The sequence below is a fragment of the Ovis aries genome, chromosome 2 (assembly GCF_016772045.2).
Source record: "Ovis aries strain OAR_USU_Benz2616 breed Rambouillet chromosome 2, ARS-UI_Ramb_v3.0, whole genome shotgun sequence".
NCBI lineage: Eukaryota > Metazoa > Chordata > Mammalia > Artiodactyla > Bovidae > Ovis > Ovis aries.
The window spans coordinates 137778821-137792615 of record NC_056055.1 but is presented as its reverse complement, the minus strand read 5'-3'; the positions used below and the strand labels follow the sequence as shown (position 1 = coordinate 137792615).

The window sequence follows — 13795 nt, the reverse complement described above, 5'->3', positions numbered from 1 at the left end:
TCAGAGAGAGTGCGCGAACCGCTGCTGCAGCCCGCCTCTCGTGGCTGGAGCGGGCTCGACCGGCCGCGGGATCCCCTGCTGGCCCGGGTGCCCGAGCCGCTCCGCAGCCAGGGCTCCCGCAGTCAGCCCCCGGCGCGCACGCGCGCTCCCCTCCGGCGGGCTCGGCGCCTCTGGTTTTTGGCAGGGCGGCGAGTGGAAGGCTCCGACGGGCGGGGCGGGGCGGGGCGAGGTGCGAGAGTTTGGGGCCACGTGACCGGCGCCAACATGGCGGCGCACAGCGGCTTGCACCTGTTCGTCCGAAGAGGTAAGTTCCTAGAGGTGCGCGAGGGTTCTCATCGTTGCTCACTTGCTACGCAGTCGGGTTCAAAGGGATACACGTCCGCGATCAGACATCTCGGCGTACCAGATTGTGCTTTCAGTCCTGCGGACATATGCAGGCGCACGTTACCACTTGTCACAGAAACAGATCCGCGTGTGTTCGTCACTTGCTTAGATCACGTCACTGCGTGGCATCTATTTGCAGCCCCTCATTGAGATTTATGGGACATTATCTGAACTTTTCTTCGGCCACGTCAGCTGTGTGATTGGTGCAGCAAACTTATTTATTCCGGCGGCAGAGCGATGAACCTACAGTAACGGAAATGCTCCTCGACACCTAGTTGCCGCAGAGAAAGCAACTTGTATCTATTGGCATTGTCCAACACGTCTTTGGGGCAACTTGAAAAATGTGATTATTCTCTTCCACTGTCTTAAGAGGAGAAATTATGTCTGGTTAGCTTTCAATAGGTGTCATTCTATTATTCTTGTGTGGTGCTTTAGTCGCTCAGTCATGTCCGACTCTGTGAGACCCCATTGACTTAAGTGCGCCAGGCTCTTCTGTTCAAGGGATTCTCCAGGCAAGAACACTGGATTGCGTTGCCATGCCCTTCTCCAGGGGATCTTTCTGATTCAGGGATCGAACCTGGGTCTCCTGCACTGCGGGCGGATACTTTACCGAGTGAGCCCCCAGGGAAGCCCTTGTGTAAGTGGTGAAATTTTAGTAAATGTGCAAATAGTTTTACAGATGAATCTTTGTTGGATTTGAACTGGTTTCTGAATCTTTGTTGGAAAGAATTGGAAAGTTTTTTCAAAACTGGGGGAGGAAAGGAATTAAAATATTTTGAAGAACACTTTAGGTGTCAGGTATGTAGGGACAACAGTCTTGTGAGGCAAATATTACTTTCATGGCAAATAGCTACCATTTTTAAGTGCCTTTTATGTATTAATACCTGATACCGTGTTAAGCATCTTACATGTGCTAACTACTCTTTTGGGGGGAGGGGGGCGGGGTGCTGCATGTGGTATATTAGTTTCCGGACCTGCAGAGAGGAGGGGAACTCCAGTCCCTGGCATTGGGAGTCTTAACTACTGAACCACCAGGGAAGTCATGCTAATTGCCTTTTAAAACTCAATGAGTTAGGTGTTATTATGTTTGCTGATGAGAAAAGTGAGACAAAGAGGTTAAGTAATAAGACCATGATTGCAGATTGTAGGAGGCAAAATGGGCATTTGAATATGACTCTGATTTTTTTTTTAAGGGTTCATTCCTCTGCCCTGCATGGCATGGTTTCTTCACAGAAATTAGTGTGCAAAGTAGAAAATCAGAGACAGGACAAACATGATGAGTGTATGTGAAAAGTAAAGAGAAAGATGTTTTTAGAGAAGAAGGAGGTTGGTAGGAGGATATACCTGTCTTTTTTGTGTGTTAGTGAAGTGAGGAACCACGGGGAGATTTGAGGTGAGAGATGTGTAAAGGGACGGTGATGTAGGTAGTGATTTGGAGTGGTTGGATGGGAGAGTGGAAACCTATGTGAAAGTACAGCCTTGTGAAAAGAGCACCAATTTATACCTCTTAAGATCTGGGCTCCAATCCAAACTCTATTTACTAATCAAGTTACTTTTTGTTTCCTCTTTTGACAAGAACTAATGGTGTCTAGACCTTTTTTAGGAACTGCAGGTAATGGTGAAGAGGATCTTGGCAGATAGTCAAGGTAGAGGAAGAGCCAGGACACACACATGCACACGCATGTATTATATACACACATATATGTATGCATGTGTATAGAATCTTTGCGGATTAGAGAAATAAGATATTCATCGTTTTTCTCACTTATGATTTTGACAAATGATGGTTCAGACAATCTTGGAAAAAGCTCTTACAGAAAAAGCTGTAGTAATGCTTCCCACTACACCCTAAGGAAGTGGGGGATCTTCTGATTAGAAGAGGGAGGGAAAATGTGTCAGCAGGAAGAAGTCTGGTGATGGGGAAAGGCCCCTTTGATGGACTGTTCATAACTAGTTTTGTATTGCAGACAGGTTGTCCTGTATCACCTACTTTCCACCCCCTCAGGGTTGAAAATGAAGGATAAATTTATTGAGTCCTCTCTCCTCTTTCTCCTTTTCACCCCTTAGATTGATGTAAATTAATCCACTCTAAGTCTTTGTGCCAGAATTTATTATCTGCATCTGTGTGCACATTTCCCTCCTGGAAAATGGGAAGAAAAGACTTTTTCACTGCTTAAGACGGTCATAAGGGCCTCAAGCCCCGAGGCACGGCCATACTTGTTCTCTTCTGTCATGAGCTAAGGGATGGATTAAAACTATGAGTAGTGACATTGGAAAGGGGAAAGGACATATTAGTCTCTTGAAACAGAGAGAGAAGGTAACAAGCCCTTTAGGGATGAAACTATTCCTGGTATTAACACTGTCAATAAATCCCAGATCACAGTGCAGAATCCCTAACTGGGTCCCAGGAACTTTCTGTTTAATCTCACTCCCACCTCCCACTTATTAGAATCTTTGTTCCAGCTCCCAAAGCTTCGTAAGATTCTTACGTTGCACAGTGAGTATGGGAAGGAAAAGTGTGGGGCAGGCAAAGAAGGAGGCATATTTTCTCTTTTACAGTCATGTTTCTTTTATGAGCCAGTCTCTCCTGGCTTGCCCCTGTTTCTCTGATTTTCCTGGACTTTCACTAGGCTTTTCTTCTACTTCTAGGTTTATAAATATTAGTGTTCTCTAAGATTCTGTTCTAAGTCCTCATCCCTGTTTCCTCTCTTGGTTGTCAGCAATCATGTTTACCCACCTCAAATGACTGCCAAATCTATACAATTTTTTTTTAAAAATCAGCGGAATATCCCTAGAACCAAACACCGGGCCTTAATGCCCACTCTCTGTTAGGTATCTTTTCCTGATGTCTCACAGATCCCTTAAGTTCAACAGGTTCAACATGGAAGTGAATATTTTTCCCCACGTCTTCTGCTCCTCCATATATATACTCTATCTCCATTAATGGCATCACCATCCAGGCACTACCTAAGTATAAGCATTTAAGTTCTTTTGGTCCTTGCCACCGCCTTCAGCATCTGTGTTCAGTGAGTCAGTAAATCCCATTTCTTGGATGCCTCCAGCTTTTTGCATGGTCTGGGTACAAGTCTTTACCATCCCTTGTAATTAGTTTCCACCTTAGTCTGTCTTCTTCCCTACAACTGTCTTTCTAGAATTCAGGTCTGATTATGATGCTTCCCTACTTAAAAAAACAAAAACAAACAAACAAACAAACCCTGAGAGCTCTTCATTGCTAAAGTCTGAATCTCTTAGGATCAAAGGATAACTCCATCTCAGCCTGGCCTCAATTTATCTCTTCAGCCTCATCTCCTGCCAGTTTCCCAAAATCATATCTGCTAAGGTTTGCCATTGTGTACCTCCTTAATTGCTTTGCCTGCAGTGTCCTTTATTCACCCAGTAAATCATTCATCCTTCAAGGCCACACTTAAATGTCATCTCTCCTTTGAAGCTGTCTTTGCTTCTACCCAGGCTGAACTAACCCAGTCTGCTTTAATAGCACTCAGGGCATGCCTTTATCACAACACTTATTACCCTGAATCAGAGTATATACACTTATCTGAAAAGTATTTTATACCTCCATCTCTCCTGCTAGAATGGGAGCTTCTTAGAGACAAGAATCTTATCTTCTTCATCTCTGTCTTCCCAAAATGTGGCATACAATATATGTACATAGTAAGTACTCACTTTCATAACTGAACGAAAGACCTTTCAGAATGCAACCTCCTGTAGAAATATTTGTGCACAAAAGTTATTTAGTAGGCCTAAAGAATAATTTATCTCAAAATGTCAGTTTTTGTCATATGACTGGCATAGATAGTGAGTTTGTTCCCTGCCCACCCCTTTTATGTTCCATCTCCCTCCAAGATTATTTTAAGGCAGTTTTACTTTTGTATATCTTTTTGGGCAACTGTGAGAATTTTGTTCCATGGAATTTGAGTTGTGATTCAGACTTATTAGAGATAATTAGAAAAAAGAGGCTAGGAAAGGGGAAGGAAAGACATCTGAAAGAGAAGTGCTTGAGGTGTAAGCAGTGTAGTCAGAGGAGAGATGAAGAAAGCTTATGGAAGTAACCCTGGGGAGCGAACTGAAGCCAGCGAGAGGAGCGGGGACAGACTGTGAGTAAGTCCAGCAGAAAGTCTGAGAAAGGCACAGTTGGTGAGTATGTGAAATAGTTTGGCCTTTCCAGAGGGCTGTGTGGCAATGTGTATCAAGGTGTAAGGTATACATACTTTTTAGCTGACAATTCTGCTTTTAGGAGTTTATCTTGAGAGAACAATAGGATGAGTGTACCAAGATGGATGAATAAGAATGTAACTTTACAATAATAGTGATTGGGAAATATTCACCGGAATCTGAATCTGAAATGGCTTGGTAAGAGAATGACCACATAAATTATGGTTCATCCATGCAATGGGGTGCTTATGTAGTCATTAAAAGGGATGATGTAGATGTACTGTAGACTGAAGTATTCATGGGTATACATGGAGCAGAAAATCCTGGGTATAGAACAGTAAATCCTACTTACATCACGTTTGTATTTTTGCTTCCTTATATGTATACATGCCCAAAGAGATATCTAGGATGATGTTCACCCAAGTGTTCATAGCAGGTATTTCCAAATGGTGACATTGGACTGGTTTTTACTTTATGCTTGATGTGTTTGAATTTCATACATTGAAAAGATGACATTTTTATTTTCCAAAGCTTTTGTTTAAACTGTATAAAAACTGTATAAAAGAAAAAACAAACAAACAAATACAGAAGATAGCAAATGTTTGAATGGGACCAGATTCAAGGGGAAAATATCTTTTACTGTGCATATTCTCTGTAACAAAGCAAAGTGTCTATGTAAATTATAATATAGAAAAGGAACACCTTTACAATTTCCATGATCAAAGAATGGTAACTGGAAATTACTTATATATACTATAGTTTAAGATACATTTAAAGCTATTAGTATTTTATCATTCTTTTTTAAACAAATATGCAAAATAGTTACAAGTGCTTTTGTTTATTTGTGACTCTAAGGCCATAGATTTCTTTCATTGAGAATTTTCTTATGATAGTGGTTTTTCAAAAATTTAGCCTCCAGATGGCAGAGGGGGATTTTACCTCAGAAATTAGGTGCTTTAAACTTTTGTCGACGACCTGAGATCCTTGGGAAACAGTGGAAACAGTGGCTGACTTTATTTTTCTGGGCTCCAAAATCACTGCAGATGGTGATTGCAGCAATGAAATTAAAAGACATTTACTCCTTGGAAGGAAAGTTATGACCAACCTAGACAGCATATTCAAAAGCAGAGACATTACTTTGCCATCAAAGGTCCGTCTAGTCAAGGCTATGGTTTTTCCAGTGGTCATGTATGGATGTGAGAGTTGGACTATAAAGAAAGCTGAGCACCGAAGAATTGATGCTTTTGAACTGTGGTATTGGAGAAGACTCTTGAGAGTTCTTTGGATTGCAAGGAGATCCAACCAGTCCATTCTGAAGGAGATCAGCCCTGAGTGTTCTTTGGAAGGAATGATGCTAAAGCTGAAACTCCAGTACTTTGGCCACCTGATACGAAGAGCTGAGTCGTTTGAAAAGACTCTGATGCTGGGAAAGATTGAGGGCAGAAGGAGAAGGGGACAACCAAGGATGAGATGGTTGGATGGCATCACCAACTCAATGGACATGGGTTTGAGTGAACTCCGGGAGTTGGTGATGGACAGGGAGGCCTGGCATGCTGCGGTTCATGGGGCCGTAAAGAGTCGGACACGACTGAGCAACTGAACTGAACTGGATGCAGCCCGTGGGTGATTTGGAAAATACTGTTAATAAGGAGCTTCCTGTGACTTAAACTCTATGTGGATAACCAGAGAATGGAGATGGATTTTTGCTATATGATGTTTTTTAACAAATAGCTTTCAACTCTGTTATGGCTTGTTACTATATAAATTAAAGCATGCTTAATTAACAATCAAATCATGGCCCCAAAGTCCCTAAAGTCAGACTTGTCCCTCAAGTCATATATGCTCTTATGTCTTCCCTCTGCCTGAGATAGCTTTCTTTCACAAAGTTCCTGTCTCCTGTTGAAACTATGAATTAAAATGCACAGTACAGGACATGTCGACTCTCAGTGATACTTACTGTGAAGTCATTAACCAGAAAAAAGATGTTGGCCTGTATTGTAGACAATAATGATGTTCATAACATATGTTATTTGGAAAATACAAGTTATAGGGTATTTTAATGCAATCTCATTTTGTGAAATCAAATACTGATATTCCCGTGTGTCAAAGTGTGTAACAGAGAGAGAGAGAGGTGGGGTGAGGGAAATGGAATTCACCTAAATAAATATTCACAGTTTTATGAAATGCTCACTTTCCCCAAGCATTGGGAGTCTTTGAAAATGCAGAGTGGATGCTATATACCTCCAGGAATTTGGCAAAGATGGGAGAAGAGTAATATATATGCAGAGTTTCATTTGAACATCATCTTTTCTGCAGTTAAAACAGTTTTTTTCTTGTAAAGATTGGTTTTCTTTTTTAGCTTTTGAATGTGCAGAATTTTAAACATACAGAAAAGTAGAAAAAGCCGTACATACCCGTCACCTAGTTACAATAGTCATCAGTTTATAGCAGCTTGTTTCATCTTTTTCCCCAACCACTTCTCTTCCCCAAGCTGGGTTATTTTGAAGCACATTTCAGATATAAAATTTCATCTGTAGATTCTTCATTATGTAAGTCTAAAAGCCAGGAGCCTTTAGAATTTTCTTCGTATATTGTGCTTAACAGTTCTAGAATTTGCATTTGGTTCTTTGCATATACATTTCTCTGTTGAGGTTTCCCAGCTGTTTACTCATGTCTGTCTTTTCCTTTAAGTACTTGTACATGCATATTTATAATGGCTGTTTTAAAGTCCTTATCTGTCAGTCTGTCATCTGGACAAAATCAGGATCTGTTCTGTTTTATTGACTGCTTTTTTTCCTTGGCTGTGGGTCACATTTTTCTATTCTTCATGTGTTATCTAGTATATAATTATATATATGACATAATGAATAATAACCTTGTGGAGATTATGTTGCTCTTCCAGGCTTGGTTTTCTTCTTTGGTTGAGTGGATCTGTTTTGTTTTCCTCCAAGTTCTAGAGTGTGGCCCTTACTCTAGGACTTTGCAGAGTTCCACAGAGTTTTTCTATAAAGGGCCAGGTAGTAAATATCTTAGACTTTTGTGGACCCTGTGGTCTCTTATTGCAACAACTCAGGTCTGCTAATATAGTACAAAGGCAGCCTAGACAGTGTGTAAACAAATGAGCATAGCTTATGTTCCATTAAAATTTACTTACAAAAAAAGACAGTGAGTTGGGTTGGCTCACAGGTCTTAATTCACTCACATTTGCTCTGCTTCTGCGTGGTTCTTACTCCCGAGGTCTCAGCTGATCTTTCTGGTTCCAGTTGAATGCCTGTGGGCCTTAGTGAGGTCTTGCTACTCTGGTTGGGCTAAGACTTCAACTTCTTCCAGCCCTGCAACCTCTGGAACCTCTATTCGGCTCTCAGCCTTGCAGCAGCCTTACTGTCTGGTAGACCCTTAGTCTCTCTGTTTTCCAGAACCCTCAGTACCCTGCCTCACAAATCCCAGCTGCTTCACAACCAACCCTCTGCTCTCTAATGAAATAGCAAGGTGCTGTGCTTGGCTTGGGCTCCATCTCCCAATGAAAACTTTGGGATGGTTTCCCCAGGCAGAACACTGCAACCCAGCTGGACTCACCTTGTGCATTTGCTTACCCTCAAGGTTCTCTGTCTTACTTTGATCAACAGCCAGTGCCAAAAAAATAGCTCCTTCACATTTTGTCTAGTTGTTTAAGGCAGGAAGGGATTCTAGTACCAGTTATGCCGCATGGCTTGAAGAGGATGTCAATTTGTTTTATTCAGTAAGTTTATTTTCCCTTTTTTTTTTTTCAGGAAATTTATTTGTTGAAGCAGCTGGTTCATCTGTGTGCCCTAATGGGGCTTTCCACATTCTGTATTTTGCTGATTGTAGGAATAAATCCAGTAGGGTCATTTAAAATGTTCCTCTAGGGACTTCCCTGGTGGTCCAGTGGTTAAGACGCCACACTCGCAATGCAGAGGGCATTGGTTCAACTCCTGGTCAGGGAACTAAGATCCTGCATGCCTTGCTGTGCAGCCAAAACCAGACTGTTTCACTCAGAGTAAAAGCCACAGTCCTTATAATGTCCTGTAAGGCCCTACTCATACTGCTTAACACTTTCTAACACACTGTATGACTTACTTATTTGTCATGTTATTTTTTGCCTACCTCCTCAACTAGAACATAAGTTCAGTCAAGAGTTTTTGTTTTGAAAAAAAAAAAAAAAAAGAGTTTTTGTTTTGTTCTTGGTGTAGCCCAAGTACCTAGAACAATGCCTGACACATGATAAGCATTCAGGAAAGATTTATTGAATGAATCAGAGAAAAGCAGCTGATTAATAATGATACAATAAAATTGTTAATAGTGAATATTTGAGTCAAATAACATGTTAAAATACATAAAGCAAGAGCTGTTAAAATAAAAGGAAAAATAGATAAAAACCACAATCATAATAGGAAACTTTAGCTACTTAAATTTGACAGTTTAAGGAGACATAATAAGGTTGGATTTCAGAATGTTATTATTAGTAAATTTGATTTAATATTAAATTTGATACTTTGATTAGGATTCTTTTTACAAATATTCATGAAATAGGGCAAAGGATAGTAAGTTATGCCACTAAAAACCTTCACAAGTGCTAGAAAGAAAAATTGTACATTCTGCATTCTCTCATCATGAAGCAGTAACGCACAGACTAACGAAGAAAGAGGAGATTTGCTGCAGGTGTTGTGGAGATAGAGAAGGAGCCTAGATAGCGGGGGATATGTCATTTACAGTGTACTGGCCTTGGAATACACAGTTCTTGTCCTCCATGAGTTCACAGTCCTTGGTGGAATCAGACATGTAAATAAATTTTGCGATAGAGTAAGAAGGATACACAGATAGAGGTGAGCAAATGGTGCAATGGAGTCATCCAGCAGTGACTAAGGAACCTTCACCTTCTCAGAGGAGGCAAAGACTAGGCTGAGTCCTGCTGTGCCGGGAGGGCCTAGTCAGAGGAAGGAGCCAAGAAACAGGGAGGCCCCTGGTCCCAAGGCAGAGGTGGAGTGAGAGCCTATTTAATTATCTGGGAGCTCTGCTGCTCTAATACAGCAGGCAGGCAGGGTGAGAGCTAGCGAGCAGCCAGTTGGAGATGCTCCTTGTGATAGTAGTGTGTACAGGACTGGAGGGCCATCTGAACAGGACAGCTGAGGCATGTGTGTGAAAAGGGAGAGAGAAACCAGACTCCTGCTCCCTTAGTGTTGGAAGGATGATGGATGAACATGTAAGTAGATTTTCATCTGGAAGAGGGGACAGAAAGTTGAAGAAGCTCCTTGTCCCTCAATTGCTTTAGTTTCTTTCTGTACATTTTTGCCGAGGTTAGAGATGAAATGAGGTAGGGGACTGGGAAATAGGAGGGAAAAAATGACAAGAGATAATAGAAGGATTGCCCAGCAATGTTGAGATCCAAGTGAAATTAGAGACCGTGTATCTGCAGTGGCCCCATTCATTGTCACTGTGTGATTTTCTTCAAACGGGCATCATCCTGTGTGTATAAAAGAGTGAAAGTAGATGGTTGGATTGATGGAATTTTCCAGATGGATGCACTAGAAGGAGTAGGGAATAACAGAAAAAGAGAATGGAGGATTAGCAAGAGGGGGATTGAATTAGTGAATCCTAGACTCCAGTACTCTTGCCTGGAAAATCTCATAGATGGAGGAGCCTGGTAGGCTGCAGTCCATGGGGTCGAGAAGAGTTGGACACGACTGAGCGACTTCACTTTCACTTTTCACTTTTCACTTTCATGCATTGGAGAAGGAAATGGCGACCTACTCCAGTGTTCTTGCCTGGAGAATCCCAGGGATGGGGGAGCCTGATGGGCTGCCGTCTCTGGGGTCGCACAGAGTCAGACATGACTGAAGCAACTTAGCAGCAGCAGCAGCAGCAGCAGAGTCTAGTCTAAGCTAGATATTTCCCAAGGGCAAGGACCTTGTCTGTTTTGTTTGTTTTGGGGTTCATTATTATACACTGAATAATAGAGTATAGAAGTAAAAAGGAAAGAGACTGATAACTAGGGGGGAAAGGAGTTGTCCTAAGATGAGAATTTCCTGCAAGAGCAAGGATCAGATATAGTAGGATGAGAAGTGAGGGAAAGAGAAAGTTCAGTGGCAGTGGTCTTCTGAACTGGGTCAGATAGTTTTTGATTTAATTGGAGAAGGAACCCTAATACGTATGACAACCAAAACAGTATGATAGTTCTATTTTTCCAGTCTTTAAAAAAATTCTCTCAGTGGAAAAGATTTCAGCTCCCTGGAGTATTGTAAAGGACACCTGGAAAAGATTGCTCAAAAAGATAAAAAATCTAGGGAAGATAGAATTATGAAGTTGCCTATAAAATGGCAGAAGATAGTGGAACAAAACAGTGAATTTGTTGTTGAATGAAGTTCTTGATGAAAAAAAAACAACATACAAACCAATATGTTAATGCTCTGGGAATAAGAGAGAAGAAAGATAATTAAGGACTGGAATGATCTCTTCACAGAACTGGGCCTTGAAGGGTGAGTAAGGTGGTTGGCAGAAAGGTGGAATGGTGGGAGAGGATCATTCCTAAGGGGGTAAGGCAGAGCAGTGATGGAGAAAGCGAGTGAATACAGGAAAGTCAAGACCTATTCAGAGGGTTCTGGAATGGAGGGTTTGGCTGGAGCTGAGAATTTGCGTAAGAGAGTTATAGGAGAGGCAGATTAATAATGAAGTTAGGGCCAGATGATGGAGAGCCTGAAGGCCAGCTTGCTGCTGCTGCTGCTAAGTCGCTTCAGTCGTGTCCAACTCTGTGCGACCCCACAGATGGCAGCCCACCAGGCTCCACCATCCCTGGGATTCTTCAGGCAAGAACACTGGAGTGGGTTGCCATTGCCTTCTCCGTCTGAAGGCCAGCTTAGGGTTTATCTTACAGGCAGCAGAGACTGATGAAAGGTTTGGACAAATAAGTGAAATGGTGTCTCTGTTTTAACCTGACAGTGTTTAATCCTGTTTAACACTGTTTAATTTAAACTGACCTGTTTAATTCAGGTGGTGCCCTGAATGCACTGATGAGTGAAAACTATCACATCAGTTGGGAGATATTGGCAGAAACAAAGTGACGGGGCCTGAATTAGTGCGTTGACTGCAGGCTGGAAAGGAAGAAATGGATGCCAGGGATATGGTACAGAGAAGGAGGAATCAGGACCTGGTGGTTGGAAAGGGGACCTGAAGGAGAGGAGCTGTCAAAGCATTAAAGGAGCTGGCGCAGAGAACCTAGTGAGGGAAGGAAGCTCAGGAGCAAATTTCAGGATGACTCAGTAAGCGTCAATGAAATTGACCGTTTGGAAGTCATAGTGACTTAGACCAAAATTTTAGCAGTGGAAAGACAGATGAAAAGTGATGGAAGTGGCTGCAGAGAAAGGTGGGGATTCTTGGGTTCTTTTGTAAAATAACATCTTTATCAAGGTATAAGTCACAGATTTTGAAATTAAAAGACACTTGCTCCTTGGAAGGAAAGTTATGACCAACCTAGACAGCATATTCAAAAGCAGAGACATTACTTTGCCAACAAAGGTCTGTCTAGTCAAAGCTATGATTCTTCCAGTAGTCATGTATAGATGTGAGAGTTGGACTATAAGGAAAGCTGAGCACTGAAGAATTGATGCTTTTGAACTGTGGTGTTGGAGAAGACTCTTGAGAGTCCCTTGGACTGCAAGGAGATCCAACCAGTCTATCCTAAAGGAGATCAGTCCTGAATATTCATTGGAAGGATTGATGCTGAAGCTGAAACTCCAATACTCTGGCCACTTGATGCAAAGAACTGACTTATTGGAAAAGACCCTGATGCTGGGAAAGATTGAAGGCAGGAGAAGGGGATGACAGAGGATGAGATGGTTGGATGGCATCACTGACTCAATGGACATGAGTTTGAGTAAACTTTGAGAGTTGGTGATGGACAGGGAGGCTTGGCATGCTGTAGTCCATGGCATGGCAAAGAGTCAGACATGACTGAGTGACTGAACTGAACTGAACTGAATTCACAGATTATACAGTTCACACCTACTTAAAGTGTACAATTCAGTGGTATTTAGTGTACTCAAAGAGTTGTGCAGCCACTACCACCATCAATTTTACATTTTCATCACCCCTGAAACAAACCTTTTGCGTGCCTGCTAAGTCGCTTCAGTTGTGTCCAACTCTTTGTGACCCTGCAGACTGTAGCCCACCAGGCTCTATCTGGGATTCTCCAGGCAAGAATACCAGAGTGGGTTGCCTTGCCCTGCTCCAGGGGATCTTCCTGACCCAAGGGACCCAGGATGTCTCTGACATCTCCTGCATTGGCAGACGAGTTCTTTTCCACTAGCAACCACCTGGGCAGCCATGAAACAAACCTCTTACCCATGAACAGTTACTCCCCAGGCCCCCTGTCTTCACCAGCCCTAGGTAATGACTCATCTGCTTTCTAGCTCTATAGGTTTTCTATTCTGGACATTTCAAATAAGTGGAACCACACAATGTGTGGTCTTCTATGACTGGCTTCTTTCACTTAGGATGATGTTTTCAAGGTTTATCCATGTTAAAGTATGTATCAGTACTTCATCCCTTTTTTATTGCCAAATAATATCCCATTGAGTAGGGTATCACATTTCCTTTACTTGCTGGACATCTGGGTTACATCCGTTTTTTGACTCTTGCAAATAATGCTGCTGTGGACATCGGTGTGCAAGTTTTGTGTGGACATACATTTTGTTTTTGACATAGAAGCCCTGGCTATGTTTAGAAGCAGAGGGAAGGGCGGCAAATGGTAAGGAATAAGGACCACTGGAAATCCTGGAGAGCAGGGGCTTCCTAGAGAGAGAGAGGACCTGAAAGAGGTGGAAAGGAATGGAAAGAAGAGAAGGGGGAAATGTCCCTTTGGAAGTGGCGAGAGTGTCTCTATTTCCACAACAGGAGTGAGGAACACATGGGGAGTGCTTTTTCTAGGAATAAAAAGACTTTGAAAATATACTTTCTGATTATAAAAGTAATACAAAGAAGGCTGTATAAACAGAGGCTAAGAACGTGGGGGTGTCAAATCAGGCTCCTTAGGTTCGAATCCTGCTGCTGCTATTTACTAGTTAGCAACCATCTTGGCTACCACACAGTTCTTAATAATAAGCCCTGCATAACTACAGTTGGCTCTTGAACCACACAGATTTGAACTGCACAAGTCCACTTATACATGCATTTTGTTTTTATAGTAGGTGCCGCAGAGCTACACAGTCTGCAGATAATATTTATC

At 42.1% G+C, this 13795-nt stretch overlaps 1 protein-coding gene across 6 annotated transcripts in view; it reads left to right on the top strand.

The window, feature by feature from the left end:
• Positions 1 to 247: 247 nt before the first annotated feature.
• The window catches only part of METAP1D (methionyl aminopeptidase type 1D, mitochondrial), a 73481-nt gene continuing 59933 nt past the window's right edge, over positions 248 to 13795 (top strand). For all 6 annotated transcript variants that reach the window (XR_006058743.1, XM_015093360.4, XM_027964857.3 and 3 more), the window contains exon 1: positions 248 to 304. Coding sequence is in view for 1 of the 6 variants with exons in the window: in XM_015093360.4 (XP_014948846.2) it covers positions 265 to 304 (40 nt within the window). In the remaining 5 variants the exon portion in view is untranslated. The remainder of the gene's footprint in view (positions 305 to 13795) is intronic.